At 39.1% G+C, this 18,052-nt stretch overlaps 1 protein-coding gene across 2 annotated transcripts in view; it reads right to left on the bottom strand.

Moving 5' to 3' along the window:
- The window catches only part of LOC126482826 (protein SDA1 homolog), a 184,417-nt gene that overhangs the window by 115,674 nt on the left and 50,691 nt on the right, over nt 1–18,052 (bottom strand). For both annotated transcript variants that reach the window (XM_050106567.1, XM_050106566.1), the window contains exons 4-8: nt 6,293–6,391; nt 6,023–6,205; nt 4,285–4,350; nt 1,534–1,626; nt 1,381–1,455 (exon numbers count right to left, since the gene is read on the bottom strand). In XM_050106567.1, the coding sequence (XP_049962524.1) occupies nt 1,381–1,455; nt 1,534–1,626; nt 4,285–4,350; nt 6,023–6,205; nt 6,293–6,391 (516 nt within the window). The remainder of the gene's footprint in view (nt 1–1,380; nt 1,456–1,533; nt 1,627–4,284; nt 4,351–6,022; nt 6,206–6,292; nt 6,392–18,052) is intronic.

Genomic DNA, 18,052 nt, shown 5'->3' with positions numbered 1-18,052 from the left:
AGATACATCACATGATCACACTGACAGAACCACAGGCACATAGACACAGGCAACAGAGCATGCACAATGTCGGCACTAGTACAGTGTATATCCACCTTTCGCAGCAATGCAGGCTGCTATTCTCCCATGGAGACGATCGTAGAGATGCTGGATGTAGTCCTGTGGAACGGCTTGCCATGCCATTTCCACCTGGCGCCTCAGTTGGACCAGCGTTCGTGCTGGACGTGCAGACCGCGTGAGACGACGCTTCATCCAGTCCCAAACATGCTCAATGGGGGACAGATCCGGAGATCTTGCTGGCCAGGGTAGTTGACTTACACCTTCTAGAGCACGTTGGGTGGCACGAGATACATGCGGACGTGCATTGTCCTGTTGGAACAGCAAGTTCCCTTGCTGGTCTAGGAATGGTAGAACGATGGGTTCGATGACGGTTTGGATGTACCGTGCACTATTCAGTGTCCCCTCGACGATCACCAGTGGTGTATGGTCAGTGTAGGAGATCGCTCCCCACACCATGATGCCGGGTGTTGGCCCTGTGTGCCTCGGTCGTATGCAGTCCTGATTGTGGCGCTCACCTGCACGGCGCCAAACACGTATACGACCATCATTGGCACCAAGGCAGAAGCGACTCTCATCGCTGAAGACGACACGTCTCCATTCGTCCCTCCATTCACGCCTGTCGCGACACCACTGGAGGCGGGCTGCACGATGTTGGGACGTGAGCGGAAGACGGCCTAACGATGTGCGGGACCGTAGCCCAGCTTCATGGAGACGGTTGCGAATGGTCCTCGCCAATACCCCATGAGCAACAGTGTCCCTAATTTGCTGGGAAGTGGCGGTGCGGTCCCCTACGGCACTGCGTAGGATCCTACGGTCTTGGCGTGCATCCGTGCGTCGCTGCGGTCCGGTCCCAGGTCGACGGGCACGTGCACCTTCCGCCGACCATTGGCGACAACATCGATGTACTGTGGAGACCTCACGCCCCACGTGTTGAGCAATTCGGCGGTACGTCCACCCGGCCTCCAGCATGGCCACTATACGCCCTCGCTCAAAGTCCGTCAACTGCACATACGGTTCACGTCCACGCTGTCGCGGCATGCTACCAGTGTTAAAGACTGCGATGGAGCTTCGTATGCCACGGCAAACTGGCTGACACTGACGGCGGCGGTGCACAAATGCTGCGCAGCTAGCGCCATTCGATGGCCAACACCGCGGTTCCTGGTGTGTCCGCTGTGCCGTGCTGGTGATCATTGCTTGTACAGCCCTCTCGCAGTGTCCGGAGCAAGTATGGTGGGTCTGACACACCGGTGTCAATGTGTTCTTTTTTCCATTTCCAGGAGTGTATAAACATATCTGCCAAACTGAATAACATTTACTTACGTCAGAGTCACTATCATCGGACTTCTCTTCTGCTGGATCAGTTCCAAGAAAAAACTTTAGTGCTGCTACCATAACCTAAAAGATAAAAACAATCTTTACATGCAATCTAATTACAAGAAATAATTTAATACTGATTAGCAAATAAGACATTACCTTCACAAATTTTGAAAAGCACGCCGTTGCAATCACATTGACTGTTTTTGCATCATTCCACACATTTTTCTTGTACAGTTCTATCATAATGTCCTTAAACAAAAATATGCAAATTAATACACTATACACACATACACCACTTAATCCAACTCAGATTCTCACTTCAGTAACAGATCATTAGTTGTAGCTAACACTTAGCATGCTGCTGAAAAAACAGCTGTCATTTTGTTACAAAATCAGTATTCTACTAGAGTAAATATTGTGTGTGTGTGTGTGTGTGTGTGTGTGTGTGTGTGTGTGTGTGTGTGAGTGTGAAAGTCCACAGCTTCAACCGAATTTCTTTCTCAATAGGGCTACTTCAGCTATAATTGCCATTGTCAATGTATGTGCAAATAACACACAGTATTTTATCATGATTTTCTTAAATTGTTTTTATTTACATTTTATGGCTATATAATGTTGTATATGTAGGTATTTATGTCTAGTTACTCTTCACTTCTGTATCACATTAGTGAGTATTCACTTATTAAATTGCTGTCTATGATTTTGTGATCTATGTTTGAATTTTAGCAAATTTGTGAAACTTGTTGGTCCTTTTTCACATTAGCGGATTTTCCAATGTATTTTAGTTTATATTTATATTTTAACGAACTTCTGACACTATTTCTTGTTGCACCAATGATGCTGTTTGGTTAGAAAGTTGCTTTATATAGTTTATGAATTTAGTTCATTAATCGTTTAATCTTTGCTGCTACTTTTGTCTTTCATTATGAAATGTTTTTGCTATGTCTTAATTTGCTCATTATCGCAATTTAATATTTCAATAAAATTTTCTACATATCTTTTATGTTTAGTCGCCTTATTCATCTAATATCTTCTGTGGTTGATTAAATGTGTGCATACGTATTTCCATTTCTTCAAGAACATTCATCACTAGTCACTTTGGTATTACGTGCAGGATTTTTCACTGCTTGCGCTATACATTCTGCTTTGTGGTTCTCAGGTTTTAAAACCAGAAACATTACTCTTATAATCTCTAGTGTGCTCTTGATATTTTGTTTTTATATTCAATTTGGCATGAACTGGTAATTTTGTCTTCTCTGAGTGGATTCATGATTTAACAAACACGTTCAACTGTGAGAACATGAGTACTCTACAACCAATATTTCAAAGTGAACCACTTCTCAATGCAATGGTTTGTTTGAACACTGCAGTACTTCGCAACATATGCCCTGATTTTCCATGGATCTATTAAGTTAGTTCTAAGTCAGTTATAAGATGACCTAAAATTTAATGTGGACTTCGAACCACACGTAACTTCATTTTTCACATTAAAAAAGTCACTGCCAGACATGAAACAAGTGATAAGTGATACAGAGCTCTGTTCAAAGAGGCAATCTGAAAGCTGTATCACTTTAAATCCTTTAATTTTTATATATGTTCCAAGAGTGGATCCAGTACCAACCACGATGGTCATTACAGGCTCTTCAATTCAAAATGAAGAAAGCATATTGATTATTTATGATTTTAAAAGCATTTTTAGTGCCATAGAGCACAGCAGTAAACTAGTTATTGACACAGCTCAAGAAATAACAAAATGTTCTCGAAGAAATAAATACAATTATCTACTTTGGTTTAAAGTTTACACAGGCATTTTGTATAACAAAATTGTAGACCAGTTATCTAAAGGAGCTGCCATATTTTGACCCTTCTTAGATATCCAGTTACTTTTCACTGAATTTACATATCAAGTTAACACGAAAGTCAGATGCCATGAGGAATGGGAACCATCATCTGTTAATAAAGGAGAATATTATCGTTGGATACAGCCCCACATTACTGTACACTGTGGAGCTATTTCTACACTCAAAAGAATGAAATTTAATCATGGCAGCTTTCCTTCCCATTTATTTCGTCTATAGCTTAGGAATTCTGATACCTGTGACTGCAAAAACTAAGGAAATGTGGAGGACATTAACAATTTAATCTTCACCTGCCCAAAGTATAATCAACATAGAGAACAATTGCATTCACAACTTAGCAATCTTAGGGTTCCACTCTAAACAAGCACTATTAGTCTTCTAATTAAGAATGATAAAGCAGTGCTTTGATGTCAGACACAACTTATTTTAGTGATCAGTTTTAAAATTTGGCCACAAAACTCAGACAAAGTGCAATCACCACTTTACTTAAGGAATCATTTATATCTCGAAGGGAATTGAGTTGTCCTGATTTTTTTTTTTTTTTTCAATATTTAGAAATTAAGGTTGTTTTTGTTTACCTGATAGTGAAGAAACAACGTTTAGTTGAAATATGTTCATGTCTAAGTTAAAGAAAATCCCATTTTTCTTTTAACTGTTAATGTCTAAATAGTGTACCCATAACAAATATTAAATAAAAAAAATTAATTGCGCCTATCTGATGATTTTCATTATATACATATTGTAAAGAGAATGTTGTTGCAGCAAACAACCTCAACCAGGCAGATCAGAGGTCGACAATATGGTTCACAACTACATCTTTCTATGCACAATAACCCTTATCCAGTTGCAGCTCTTTATCACAATGATACATTTAATACTGCAAAAGTAAAAATAAATATTTTATTTGCGAAACAAATTATATGAGGACTATTAGGTTCTTAGTGTGACTGTATTTCAGAGCAATTAACAACACTTTACACCTAGTTCTAGTATTCACTATTGCAGTGAAGTAGATATTATTAAAAATATATTATTTTACAAGACATACCACTGACATTTTGGCTGCTTTGGAATTAGTATCCTTCAGCATACTATACATGAAGTTCTGCAAAGTCTGAAAAATTACAATACAGACTATATTTTAAACACATATCAGGCTGCCACGTAATGCATTAAAATATAAGGCATTCAGCTGCTTTTCCTGCCACAGGACTAACAATGCCAGTACATAATATACTCAAATGAAAGCTTAAAGAAAAGCAATGTCAAGTTAATAACAACATATAATTTACAAGGATAAAAAAGAAACAGCAAATTTTTTGTTTATCAGAAGTTGCACAGATAAAATTACAACATAAATAGCAAGCAGACAAAAAAATCAGCCCAACCTTTTTTTATGTTTCTCCCTCAAGACACTTTCTGCACATTTGCTACGTACTTGAGTATTTTGAATGTGAGACTTGCTGTTTCACATCACCATGAATTATACAAAGTACATCTGACTAAAAAGAAATTTCATTCAAATCACAATCGATATGTTTCTAAGGGCTACTGATGCGCACCAGAATTTACAAGTATGCATACTGGAATCCGGTACAGAAGTGCAGTAAGCCACTGGCTGTATCACATCACTAATTTTCTGAAATTTAAATCTTAGTTGTTACAGTACGCTACCTTTCCTTGGCCTCCATCTGGGATTCAGAGTTGCTTTCAGTTCACTCTGTTACCCTTAAACTTGGTGCCTCTCTCCATCAGCAAAGGAACTCATTAATCAATTCAGAAGGGCAGAGATACAATATCCAGTTTTCATGTGTGCATAAGTTTCATGCCAGCTGTTCTATTTTCAGCAACTGATTGGTACACATGCACACTGCAGTATGCTGTGAAAAATCTTCTTTTTACTTTATTTGTAACTTGAAACTGAACTGTACACATGCACACTGCATCATACTGTGAAAAATCTTCTTTTTACTTTGTTTATAACTTAAAATTGAACTGTAGCATTAAAAATAAAATAAATGAATAATGGAACTGCAACTGTTACAATTCCATTTTTTAAATGAAATTTCCCAGTGGCCCTTAGCAATGCTGTATTTTTTAATAATTCAGAAAAAAAAAAAAAAATCGCTCCAGCTGGAAATTCATAAGCTGCTTGAAACAATATTTAGAAGACGCCTGTGACTAAATATATCATAACAGATTTGGTGGTAAGTATGAACAATACGACATTCTTGACTTGTTTCCAAATATCATTGTCTTGTCTGCAAAGCATTTTGATGATTTGGCTTGTCACCTTCATCACCTGAGACAGTATCAGGTAGGACTCGATGAGGGTAATGAGTCACATCATCACATTACTGTGCAAGAAAAGTCAAATTGCTGAGAAAACCTGGGGACTAACACAAATCATTTTACTACTGCATTGGTGAGAGTAATCATCTTCAGCAAGTAACACTCTAGAATGCTGGTAGTTCTTTATAACCTATTTTATAATATTAGCTTATCTTCATTAAGGTCAGACATCACTGGGAGAAGTATATCCAGTAGCATGTAGCTCACAAAATTCGTAGTCTTCATAGTCAAATTCTATACAGTAAGTAGGGGCATTACACAGCATTAACAAAGTGAATAAAATAAATAAGAAACAATTTTTGGATAGAACAGTTAGCAATAAGTACAATACAAATAGTAGCTATTATTTCAATTTGATTCAATCTACTGAATAATGGCTTACATGTATGATATGTCCATAATATATACATATAGAAATATTTTTATCAAGTTACCGTGTTCAACCGTGCATTCTTGTGCTTGGAATTTTGGTTCTTAATGTCTGTGATTATATGTGTTTCTAAAAATTTTCTCAGTGGTTTATCTTGACAACGTAACAACTGGAAGAAGAGAGAAAGCAGGTCTGTTGGTGCTAACAAATTTTTGTTGCGCAGCAAAATAAGTGCTCGACACAATGTCTGTAAAAACAAAGATTCAGAACAATGAAACTCTCAGAAATTTTTACAAAGTGATTAAAATAACAGATACAATAACCTTGTACTAACCATTCGGAAGTCACTGTCAAGAACAGTTTGATGTGTTTGTAAGATATCTATCAGTTGCTGGGGATATTTAGCAAGTACTTCAGGATAACAATGTGAAACCTGTAATAGGGATTCAGCATTCATAAGCAAGTCAGAAAAATTAATCAGAAATTTAAATACACGACAAACACACAATTTTTCACACAAATAGAAACACATCCAATCACTAAATACAATAAAGAATATTTTAAATACAAAATATCCATTCTCTCCTCAAACTTAAACAATAGTGAAGGGACTCTGCAATTTTAAAACAGTATGAAATGCGTTTTTTCTATACGTTCATTTACTTATTTTCCCATGCAATGTACTTGTACTGAACAGGAAGATTGTTTCTACCATGTACAGACTCTAGGAATAGATCAATGAGAGGATACAGAACAAAAAAGGTCTAACGAACTTATGTAGGCAAATGCATAGTTTCCATGATAGAGACCATTTATTCAGTCATACTTTGTTACAGAGACTGCCGTCTAATATGCACTGTAACATGTGAATACAGTTCCAGTATGCATGGGTTCCTCATAGAGGGTGGTACTGTTCCTCATATGTCATGCCCTACAACCCTCTCCTGCCATCATAATTGGTAATGTTGCATCCGATTCGGTTTTCTTGCTGACTCACTTTGTAGAGGATGTGATACAGTGTTCCATATTTGAATCGAGAGCTTGCCGACATGATGTTTACTTATGGAAAGGCAAGTGGCAATGGGCGATGGGCAGCAAGGTTGTATCACAAGATCTACCCCTGGCGACAACAACCATGGCATACAATGTTTGCAACAGTGTTTCGCCGTTTGTCTGACACAGGATCATTTAAGAAAGTGGGAAATCATGACGGACATATCAGAAATGTTTGGACACCAGTCTTGGAGGAAAATGTGATTAATACTGTGGAAGGCAACTGCCGTGTCAGTACCAGGCAGTTGGCCTGCCAGTGCAGGGTAAGCCAGGTGACCATGTGGAACATTTCCACGACAATTGTTACTACCCTTATCACCTACAGCATGTGCAGTGCTTACTAGCGACAGATTTTCCACATCGAGAGCAGTTTTGTTACTGGTTTTTTCAACAGGGAACCATGACTTGTGTCATCCATCCTATTCACAGATAACAGTAATATGTGGAATAGTATGCAGAACACCCATGATATGGTGACAGTGAATTACCATCATTGGCGCAGCCGGAATGTGTGGACTGGGATGGTTAGCAACCGTATTTTGGGAGCAATCTTCCTTGCAGATCACTGGAACTATAGGCGTTTCTTGTAGGTGACTTTGCCTCCCCTGTTGGAAGAAGTGCCATTGATGATTCAAAGGGTTATGTGGCTGCTACATGATGGCAATCCAGCTCACTTTGCCATTAACATCTGGACACATCTCAAATGTGTCTTCCCTGGTCGATGGATAGAGTGATAGGGTCCAGTTGCATGGCCTGTTCATTCACCAGATTTCAACCTGTGCAATTTCTGGTTATGGGGCCATCTCAAAAGTATTGTGTATGCACAGCACATTTCAGATGTGGAGACATTTGAGCAGTGTATTCATGCTGCCTTTGACACTGATCGGATGCAGCCTCGCCAATTTGAACGTGTGAGACGGAAACGCTACGGCGTACATGTGTGTGTTCAGGCACATGCAAACTATTTACAACACATACTGTAGCTATGGCTGCATGGTATAGCACATATTAGACTCCAGCCTCCGTAACAGTGTATGATTGAATAAAGGGTCTCTAGCACGGAAACCATCCATTTGCGTACACGAGTTCATTAGACCTTTTTTGTTCTGTATCCTCTCATCAATCAATCCCTAGTTTGTAAATAGTGGGAAAAAATCATCCTGTAGACACTGTACAAATGCTGCACACTGATTATTAAACAACCACTTTAGGAAGCTCAGAACATGGAGCATTTTAATTGCATATGGAAAAAGTACTCGGTTAATGGAAGCAGAAAATGAGATGAGAAGATGGAAGCAATACTTGGAAAAGTTTTATAGTTTGTCCAGAAGGAGTGATGAGACAGTGTAAGAAGATGATAGGAGACACTTGTTATCCTGAAATATCAAAAAGTTTTGCACGAACTCAGAAGGTACAAATGTGCAAGTATTGATTAGAGAAATTCTTGCAGGAATTAAGCTAAATAGTGGAACAAATCTACACAAGCTCATGAATGTTGTTTATGAAACTACAGAAATTCCATCAGTTTTTGAAAATAATGTAGTAACACTGCAACGAAAGCATGAATGGGTGGATTAAAAAGTAACCACACACACAATCATTCTAGTATCATATGTATCAAAAATACTCACCAAAGTTCTTTACTGAAGAACAGAAGGAAAGACTGAAAGTAGATTAGGAGAACATCAAACCAGTTTTGGGAGAACTAGAGGCTTTTGAGAAGCAATTTTAGCATGTAGCTAATAACAGAAGGCAGATAACCATTTACACTTCAACAGCAAATGGCACTTGACATGTGAATTTTGTTTTTCACTCAGATGTCAAGCCTCATTCGACATGATTTTTTTTTTTTGCAGCTCTCACATGCTCCACTCTTGAATCTGACTGAACTATGCTGCATAGTACTGCCATCTAGGTAGGCCTGTGTTAACTCAGAGTAGAACTGTAGCAGATGTGTTGAGACAAAGGTTGTAATTGTTATGTTCAAATTACCATGTGTGAAATGGTTAGTTCTTCATGCACAGTCCTTAGAGAAAGAAACTCTAGAGCTCTTAGAGGAATGTATATGTGAAAACACAAATGACAATGATTCTGATTATGACAGTGATTCATTTGTGAACAATTTGGGTGAAATAACGATGGAAACAGTCCACATTGTAGAGATGCAAAAAATATCCCACAATGAAAAGTTTTGTATTGTAATACTTATGTAAATATATTTGAATGAAAGTGCACTTTTTGTTTTAATGCATACCCTAATTATTGGTCAATGGACTCATTGTTTCCACAAAGAGACTCGTGCTCACAGCCTGGACAGCAGCAGTTTAAATAATGAGTACATGGAGACGCCCTGTGTCAACATTACAGAATGTAAAAGCTTAAGAAAATGTAGTGGAACCTCATTTACCAGGATCTCACTAATCTAAATCTTGGTAGTACAGTAACTGCTCAGTATTCAATACTCTGGAAATAATAATGACAACAACCGATGATGATGATGATGATGATGACCATCATCATCATCATAATTAAATTTAAATACAGCGAAACCACAATACACAGACCTTGGAACTGTGTCAGTTGACAGGTTAACATTAAGTTGTATAGTACTGCTTTGTCCACGTTTGTTGCAAATGTAGAACAACATCGAAGAATAAGAAGGTGGTAGTCCATGGACAAAAAGATGTACTGTACGGGATGGACAAAGAAGAATTGTTGAAAAACATCACTGCTTAATTTGATCTTGGAATTTTTACAGTGTTAAATTAAAAGCATAATCCATGATCAGTCATTTACAAGTTCACTGATGTAGTTTGCACAATGAATAAAGATACCAGTGACAATGTTCATTGAAGCATTAGTAAAATTTCAGTATCTCAGAGATAGGTGTTAAGGACATAAATGACTAGCTGTGAAACGACAAGCACATTGGCACAGTAGGATTTTTGGTGAAGAAATCATCACCATTTGTTCATCTGCTGACAATGATGATAATGTAGATGGATTAGCTGATGAAGATATTAGGACATATACAGAGGCAACAACACAGCTGTACAAAACAGTGATTTATTTGGAATGCCAGGCAGAAACAACTTTGGCTGAACTGATGTTGGTGAAATACCTGTGTGATCATGCTGCATATAATCGAAATATGAATCTCACTCGAAAGAAATTTACTGATTACTTCAGTGTGCAAAACACACTATGTATATCTGTTCAAAATGTATGTGGAAATAATGTATAATTTGTGAGTTACTTGAAAATGAATATAATGTTTATGTTTATAACATTTAACTAGTCATTCTAATTTTTCTGTATTCATGGATTATCTAGACTTCTGATGATCCGGCTGAACTACAGTGCCGACATAGTGCGGATAAAAGAGATTCCACTGCACAAGGAAATGAACATAGCATTTGTAGATTTGGAGATAGTTTTTGATAATACATGTCAACATTATTTCTATTACAGATGACGTGAAAGGTGTTCTACATAAATCCTGAATCCTGAATTAAAAAATTAAATAAGTTGCTGGCTATTGGACTCAGTTTTCTTGTAAAACACTATCCTCAATTTATGAGAATCTTTGAAAATGCTGCATATTGATTATTCTTCTGTGGCTTAAATTAAATATCCTGCAGATTTAAGTGTTGAAAAATAACCAAAATATGTATAACAAATTATCACACGAATCTCAATTCAGAAATCTACAGCCAGAAATAAAAGTGGTTTGCCAGCACTGCCGAAAAGTCATGCCTGAATATGAAGAATTAGGTTTGTTGCCGCTTGCATCTCAGAACCGAGAGTTCTATCAACCACTGGAAGTGACTGCTAGGTGTTCTAAGTTCACAAAGGTTTGTGGTTTTTGTTAATTCAGAAGAATAAATGCATCATACTTGTGGAAATAGAGCAAAGTTCTTTTTTTATATATGTGTGAAATGTTAACTCTGAAATAGCAAAAACAGAAACGCCATCCTCTTGTAAAGAAGAGCTATGAACTAATGTTGGTGACCAGTGCAGGAATTTGGTCCCCACATATGCTGTTAATCATTTTCCATGCTCATGACTGGCTGCTTAAAAGGATCACTTCAAATGTCCTCTGCTATTCCTATGATTCTGAGGGAAGCAACAGACCTACATAATACACTGTTACTTTTGTCTCACAATCAAAAACAAGGAAAACTATGCAATATTCTGATTTACTATCTACTATAAGGCATACAGTCACCTACGATCTTAATCTTACGATTGCCATGCCTACTTTGGCCCGAATAAACAAATATTCGTCAGGATTAAGCAGCTTCTTTCTTCTAGTTGAGATGTTGAACAGCTTGTCTGGAAACAAGGTACCATAGGGAATCTTTGCTAGCAGTCCTGCACTCTCCGCTATACTTCAATTCTTCCAAGCCAAAATGCTTGCACCAGGAAAAGCTTCAAGGCCACCGTAGTCTGCATGAGCGCCCCATACAACAGCCAAGGTCAACCATGTACTGCCTCTAAGCACTGCTGATACATCACATGTGGACTGCTTTTTAAGTCCATGAAAAATGCTAGGCTCTCCAATAAGCTGCTGCTTATTAAATTGTCCAGTAAGGTCAATGTTAATTGCTTTCAATGACCTATACACAGGGACATACCACCTAAGGCGACGATGATAATAATGGAGATGAGGCTTTGCAGCGGTACATTAACACTAAGTGAACGTTGCAAGTCAACACCCAGTGAAACACAGTGCTAAGCAAGCGACGTTAACAGCACGGTCCTCCTTGTTAACTTAACTCTGCAATGCCTTGTTGCCGTTATCATCATTGTCGCCTTAGGTGGTATGTTCCTGTGAATAGGTCACTGAAAGCAATTAACATTGACCTTACTGGGCAATTTAATAAGCAGCAGCTTATTGGAAGGCCTAGTGTTCTTCGTGGACTTGGTAATGTATTGATGACAGCAGTCCCTCCTAAGGATGTGACAGTAAGTCAAGAAGATATGCACGCTGGCAAACATCTGAAGACCACTGTGGATAAAATAAACCACACTTTTTATCTCAAAGGGATTCCAACTATATTGTTCATGATGTAAATTTGTCCAAAGCAAATCAACAGTCTGAGCTTTTAGACTGTCAATTAATGGATGGAATCTTCTTTTCAACCGAAAGTTTACTGTGACTGCCATACTGTTCGCCCCCCCCCCCCCCCCCCCCCCCCCCCCCCCCTGAATATTTGTCCAAAGAAGGTGACATGACTTTTTGCAATGACATCAAGTCCATTATGGAGACTCTTAACTATGTTATTGTAAATGAGTGGCTCTCATTCACAGCATCTGGCAAAGCAGTCTGAAAGCAGTACTTCTCCACAACGGGAACAAATTGCGCGACTGTTACGGTCGCAGGTTCGAATCCTGCCTCGGGCATGGATGTGTGTGATGTCCTTAGGTTAGTTAGGTTTAAGTAGTTCTAAGTTCTAGGGGACTGATGACCTCAGATGTTAAGTCCCATAGTGCCCAGAGCCATTTGAACCATTTGAACCAATGGGAACAAATTTCCTTCTGTTTGAAACTGTTCATTGAGTTAACCTGAAGGAGCCTGATGAGAACTTTAAACGGCAACTCACACTTATTGAGTATTAGAAATACAAACAGCACATCTGGGAAGATCTCAAGCTAACATCGGGAAGAAGGTAGGGTCAATCGACATGTAAGGTATAGGTACTGATCCTAAGCGAAAAGGACAGTTATTGTGACAGAAGTCACACATTTTATAGGAATTATTCTGGTAAGTTTGGATTCTAGTTGAGATGTTGAACAGCTTGTCTGGAAACAAGGTACCATAGCATTATTATGCTATGCATACCACTAGCATTATTATGTGTTATGAGTGTCAGAAAGAATACTTTTATTTGCCCAGAGATCCTCCAGATTACAAACTACTGTGAATAATGAAACTAGTATGTGCTAAAGAAAAACTAGCACAAAGAATTAGAATAAAGGATGAAATAATCAAGTGTTTACGATACCTGGAGTTTATGACTGGAAATCAGAAATGTTGTCCGCAAGATTCCTAGATATAAAAGAACTGTCTCCAACATTAGGTGAAATGCTCAAGCTGTTATTAACAAAGTGGAATAAAAAAAGAAGAGCTAAGTATTGAATAAAAGGCTGTTCTTGATTATTAAAAGTAATAGAATGTACACTGGTGAAAATGTGAATTAGTATTATATGGGATATTAACGTACATGATGATTATGTATAAAATATCGCGTGTTTGAGCTAAGGTAGGGATATGTAGTGCTTCGAGAATTTCCGCATAAATTCTAGAACCATTCGTCCTTCTACCGTCTTGAACACACAATATTTTAAATATAAGTGGGAGAGTGGAAACGTATCTACTGCACCACCTGTTTCTGTGAGCAGGTTGGAAGTTTGTTATGAGAAGACTGTAAGCGTGGCGGTCGAACGACGCCGACAAGTGTTTTCCACTAGCGCCACAGCAGCCATGGTGAAAGAACAAGGAGTAATTATGAAGTATTCTTTGCTGTTTTAGCGACTGTGATTATTGTTAAAGAAAAATTAACAATTGAATACAGATTTTTAAGTACTTCACGTATTGGGCTCTCTACAGGCAAGGCAGGTTCATAAATTATGTGGTTGTTAAATCAGTTTTATTGCAGATGTATTTTATTGAGTCTAACGCAAGACGAATCGGTCGACTTGTATACATTCGAATATTAATATTAATGCGAGAAATGGTGAATATGTTATTGGTGGAAGCTCAAATATACCAAGACTGAACTAAATGTATTCTTCGAGTACTAAATTATTTCAAAAGTAGAGAGAGAGTCTTATAAATTTCTTTAACCAATATTATTCTTCAGAGAAGAAGGTTCTGGAGATTGACAGAGCCGGCAATCCAGAGAAGACGATCGGCTGTGCAGATCAAGTAAGTCAACTGATGTGAGAGAGGTGTGAATTTCACAATCCAACTTCACATTGCTTCGGGTTGTCTAAAGCATTAGAACTGTAAGATATTACAAACCCATTACAATATTAGTAGTTGCTGCACACTATATCTGAATGGTTGGGGAAATGAAAGATTTGAAGAAACAGGTTTATAGCAGTATCTAAGGCAGATTGCTGGTGATGGTAGATGCAGCACATAAGCTCAAATGAAGAGGATAGCTGACAAGTGACATGAATGGAGAACTGCATCAAACCACATCTGCTCTACCATTTGAATTTATTTCATCTTGTTGTGCAGCTATTGAGTTATCTGTAGAAAGAGCTGTCTCACACTAACCGACTACCCCCTCCACACCTTGTACATCCTTCCTTACCTCTTCCCCACCTCTACCTGCCTCGACAGTTGCTTTGGTAATTAACAGTCAGTCTCACCGTCATCATGGGCAATGCTTTCGGGTGTCTGTGTAGTTGTGTGTGTGTGTGTGTGTGTGTGTGTGTGTGTGAACGTGTGTACTTCTACTAGAGAAAGAACAAGAGCTTGAATGCTAGTACGGTACCGTTTAAGCTGTGGTTTTCTATGAGCCATACAATAGATGAGTAGTTCCTTTCTTTTCGTTTACATATTATCCATCCAGGAGTTTCTAGTGTTGTCACACATCGCTGATTCTACTCTGTTCCATCCCATTCCATTTTACCTTTGTTAATGTCATTCTCTACTTATTTATCCACTCTTTATTCCTTCACACATCTACACTTCCTTATTCTCTAAGTACCTGCCATCAAAATACACAATGCAAACACTCTGCTACATAATCTGAACACCTACTTTTGTAATACCACACAAGGTTAATAAGTGCAGCATTCCAATTCTCTGGTCTCATGACGATGCCACCTTTTTCAAACATTTCAATCCAATGCTGTTTTTAAAACACTGTTCAGTAGGAACTTGTATTGCCCACTTGACTGTTAGCCAATCATGTATATTTATTTACAATCACAATCTATCATTGGGCATATTTTTCTGTCGTGTATGTCAATTTGCAATCGAACATATATACACTCGGCAACACAATTACCAGATTACTTTTCTTGAAACGCTGTAATTGTCTGCCATTGTGGTGTCAAAGTTTTGAATTTGGCTCAGAAGTGCTTACAATCTCCCACAGTAATGGGGCAAAAGAAAGACACACAGTGACATCAACCTTGGGCTAGTGACGCTTTTTTAAAAAAAAAAAAAAAAATTGCAGATGCTGACACATGTGGGGGGGGGGGGGGGGGGGGGGGGAGGAAGGAGGCCAGAGCTCATCAGTTCATGCGAGATGTAAGGTGGGTTAATGATGACACAATGGCAGCAAATTTCCATACAATCCCTCTTATATACATTTCACCCCATCTTTTGACACATCTGCGATGGAGGTTAAACCGCAATGCCCAGCATTGAAATCAAGTGGTTTTCTTATGGGTGGCCACAGAAAATATTCCAGACATACTGCTGCTCAGAATCGACAAAGAAGGACTTGGAGTTGACATAAAATGCATCAAGGAAATCACCCCTTTCCCTGGGATGTTCATTCCCACACATTTCACAGTCGTGAATGACAGCTGGCAGTGTGATGAGCAACAGCATGGCATTCTTGATGACCTCTGACACTGCTGACACCCTCCCGGATTATTCAACCCTTCTCTAACAGATGGTGAGGGAGCAATCTCACTGAACATGAGCACACTCCTTTGGAGTGCAGTGCGACCACATTTTTTGCTGTGGTGTGCAGATCAGAATCACTAGGGACCGTTCAAAACCATTCGACAAAATCTGAAATTGATCTGATGCAGGGAGGGTGCTTGTGCTTTTGCAGCCCTTCTCTTCTGGGCCGTCCTATGGCACAATCATGGAGGGGTGCAACAAGGACAAATGTATGATAAAATAGCAAAGAGTCTCTCTACGACCCACAAGTTTAGTGACACTCTCGGTGCCATCTGCCCACATTTGTTGAAGACTTTAAAAATATGCCTGTACAGAGACAAACTGTGGCAGAGTCCTAGGCACTTGCAGACAGGCAACCCCTTGACACCACTCCAATTCTGCTTGCCAATTAGTAAGTGCAAGAACAGCAGCACAGCCAGCCTGCAGGAGTCCTGGAATCTTGTCACAGTTTATTTCTGCACAGGTAAGTTTTTAAAGGACTTAACATGAGTAGCGATAGAGTGGGAGAGGGGTGGACGGGTCGGCACCTAGAGTGCTGCTGAACTGACGGGTCTTTGAGGGACTCTTTCCCATATTATTCATGTGTGTGTCAATGTCCCAGCCCTCCATGATAACACCACAGGATGATGTGAAACAGAAGGATTGAAAAAGCATAAGCACACTTTGCTGCTTTGGATGACATTCAAATTTTATCAAATGATTTTGAAAGGTCCCTAGTGGTTCCATTCAGTGCACCAGAGCAAAAACTGCGGTTGCACTGCTCTCCAAAGGCGTGTGATCACGTTCGATGGCGTTGCTGGCTCATGATGTCTTTTGAAAAGGATGAAACGTCCATGGGTGTCAAATGTCATCAAGAACTTCATCCCATTGCTCATCACATTGCCAACAGTCATTTTCCACTGCAAAAAGTATGGGAACCAATGGCCCAAAGAAAGGGATCATTTCACTGATGCCCATTGTGCCCCCCTCTAAGGCCTTTTTGTGCTGATTCAGAGCAACAGTGTGTCTGAAATTTTTCCTCAGCCACCCTTAAGAAGACCCCCATACTTTCAACATGGGGTTTTGCAGTTCTGACCTCCAACACAGAGAAGTCAGAAAGAGGGATAAAATGTGGCTAATAGTGGGTGACAGCCTTCTCATCATGTGACATGTTCACAGTGACTTTGGGCAGAATTGTGGTGAAATATAATGCCAATGTGACATCATTACATCACCTTACACCTTTCATGAAATTCTGAGCTCTGGTCTTTTCTTCGCACTTCTCAACATCTTGCTGTCTAAAGCATCGCTGAGCCTGAGGGTGATGCCGCAGCATGCCAAGCTTTTGCACCATTACAGAGGAAGATTGTAGTCACTTCTGAGCCAAATTTCAAACTTCCACATCCCAATGGGAGGCAATTATACCAGTTCAAAAAGTGATCCTTTAATATTGTGTTGTGCAGTGTGTTTATTAATGCAAATACTACTTCATACTTCTTTAAAAAAATTTCTGCATTTCCTTCTAACATTAAACATACCTGTCTATGAAGTACCTACCATTTATATCCATTGTAACATCTCAACCATTAATTTTCACCTTCTTATTTTCAACCTTTTTTAACAATTTTTTCAGACACTCCTTTTGTCTTTCGACCATCCGATCGTGACTCCTTGCTCATTCTACCCTCGTCAACACTGAAACCTCTTGTTTCCTCACGCAAATCTCCAATCACACATCCTGTTACTGAATTCTTGCCTGACGCAAGGTTTGCCGCCTGATGGGCTTACCATTAAAATTGCATCTCGGGCTGTCAGCCATCTTACTGCAAGAACCTTCAACTTTTCTAATTACGTCAGTCCCCAATGCTCACCAATCTGTTCTTTCATAATCATACAATCCAAGCTCAAACTATACTTGCCAGATTCTATTCCTTTTGCAAAATCCTTGTATTCTGTGAGCACAACTTCCTGATTGTTATTTCTGCAATGAAAACTCTTGCCCGTTAACAGTTGGAACAGCATTGCCATTATCATCTGAGGATGTTGTCCTAGCTACTCCTGTCCTATGCCCTCATAGGATTAGCTTTAGCCAACAATGATCCTACCACTCAATCCAAACACCCCCTCTCCACCACCACCACCACCACAACCCCTCACAGTTCCCCAACCATGCCTTGCTGACTTTGTTTGCTTTCCTCATCCTTTAAAAACATCCTCCACCTTCCCTGAAACAAAAACTCCTAAATGCCCATCCTGTAACACTGTTGTCAACCTTTCTGTTGCAATTCAGACATTTGCAGAAGTCTCAGTACTTTCTAAAGGCCTCACCGTCAAACCAAAACCTAAGTTCAATCATGCTGGACTTTTCCTTTACTCTTCTCCACAGTGGAAACATTTCTTTGCCAC

Source organism: Schistocerca serialis, chromosome 1 (genome assembly GCF_023864345.2).
Source record: "Schistocerca serialis cubense isolate TAMUIC-IGC-003099 chromosome 1, iqSchSeri2.2, whole genome shotgun sequence".
NCBI lineage: Eukaryota > Metazoa > Arthropoda > Insecta > Orthoptera > Acrididae > Schistocerca > Schistocerca serialis.
This window is presented reverse-complemented; position numbering and strand designations above follow the sequence as displayed.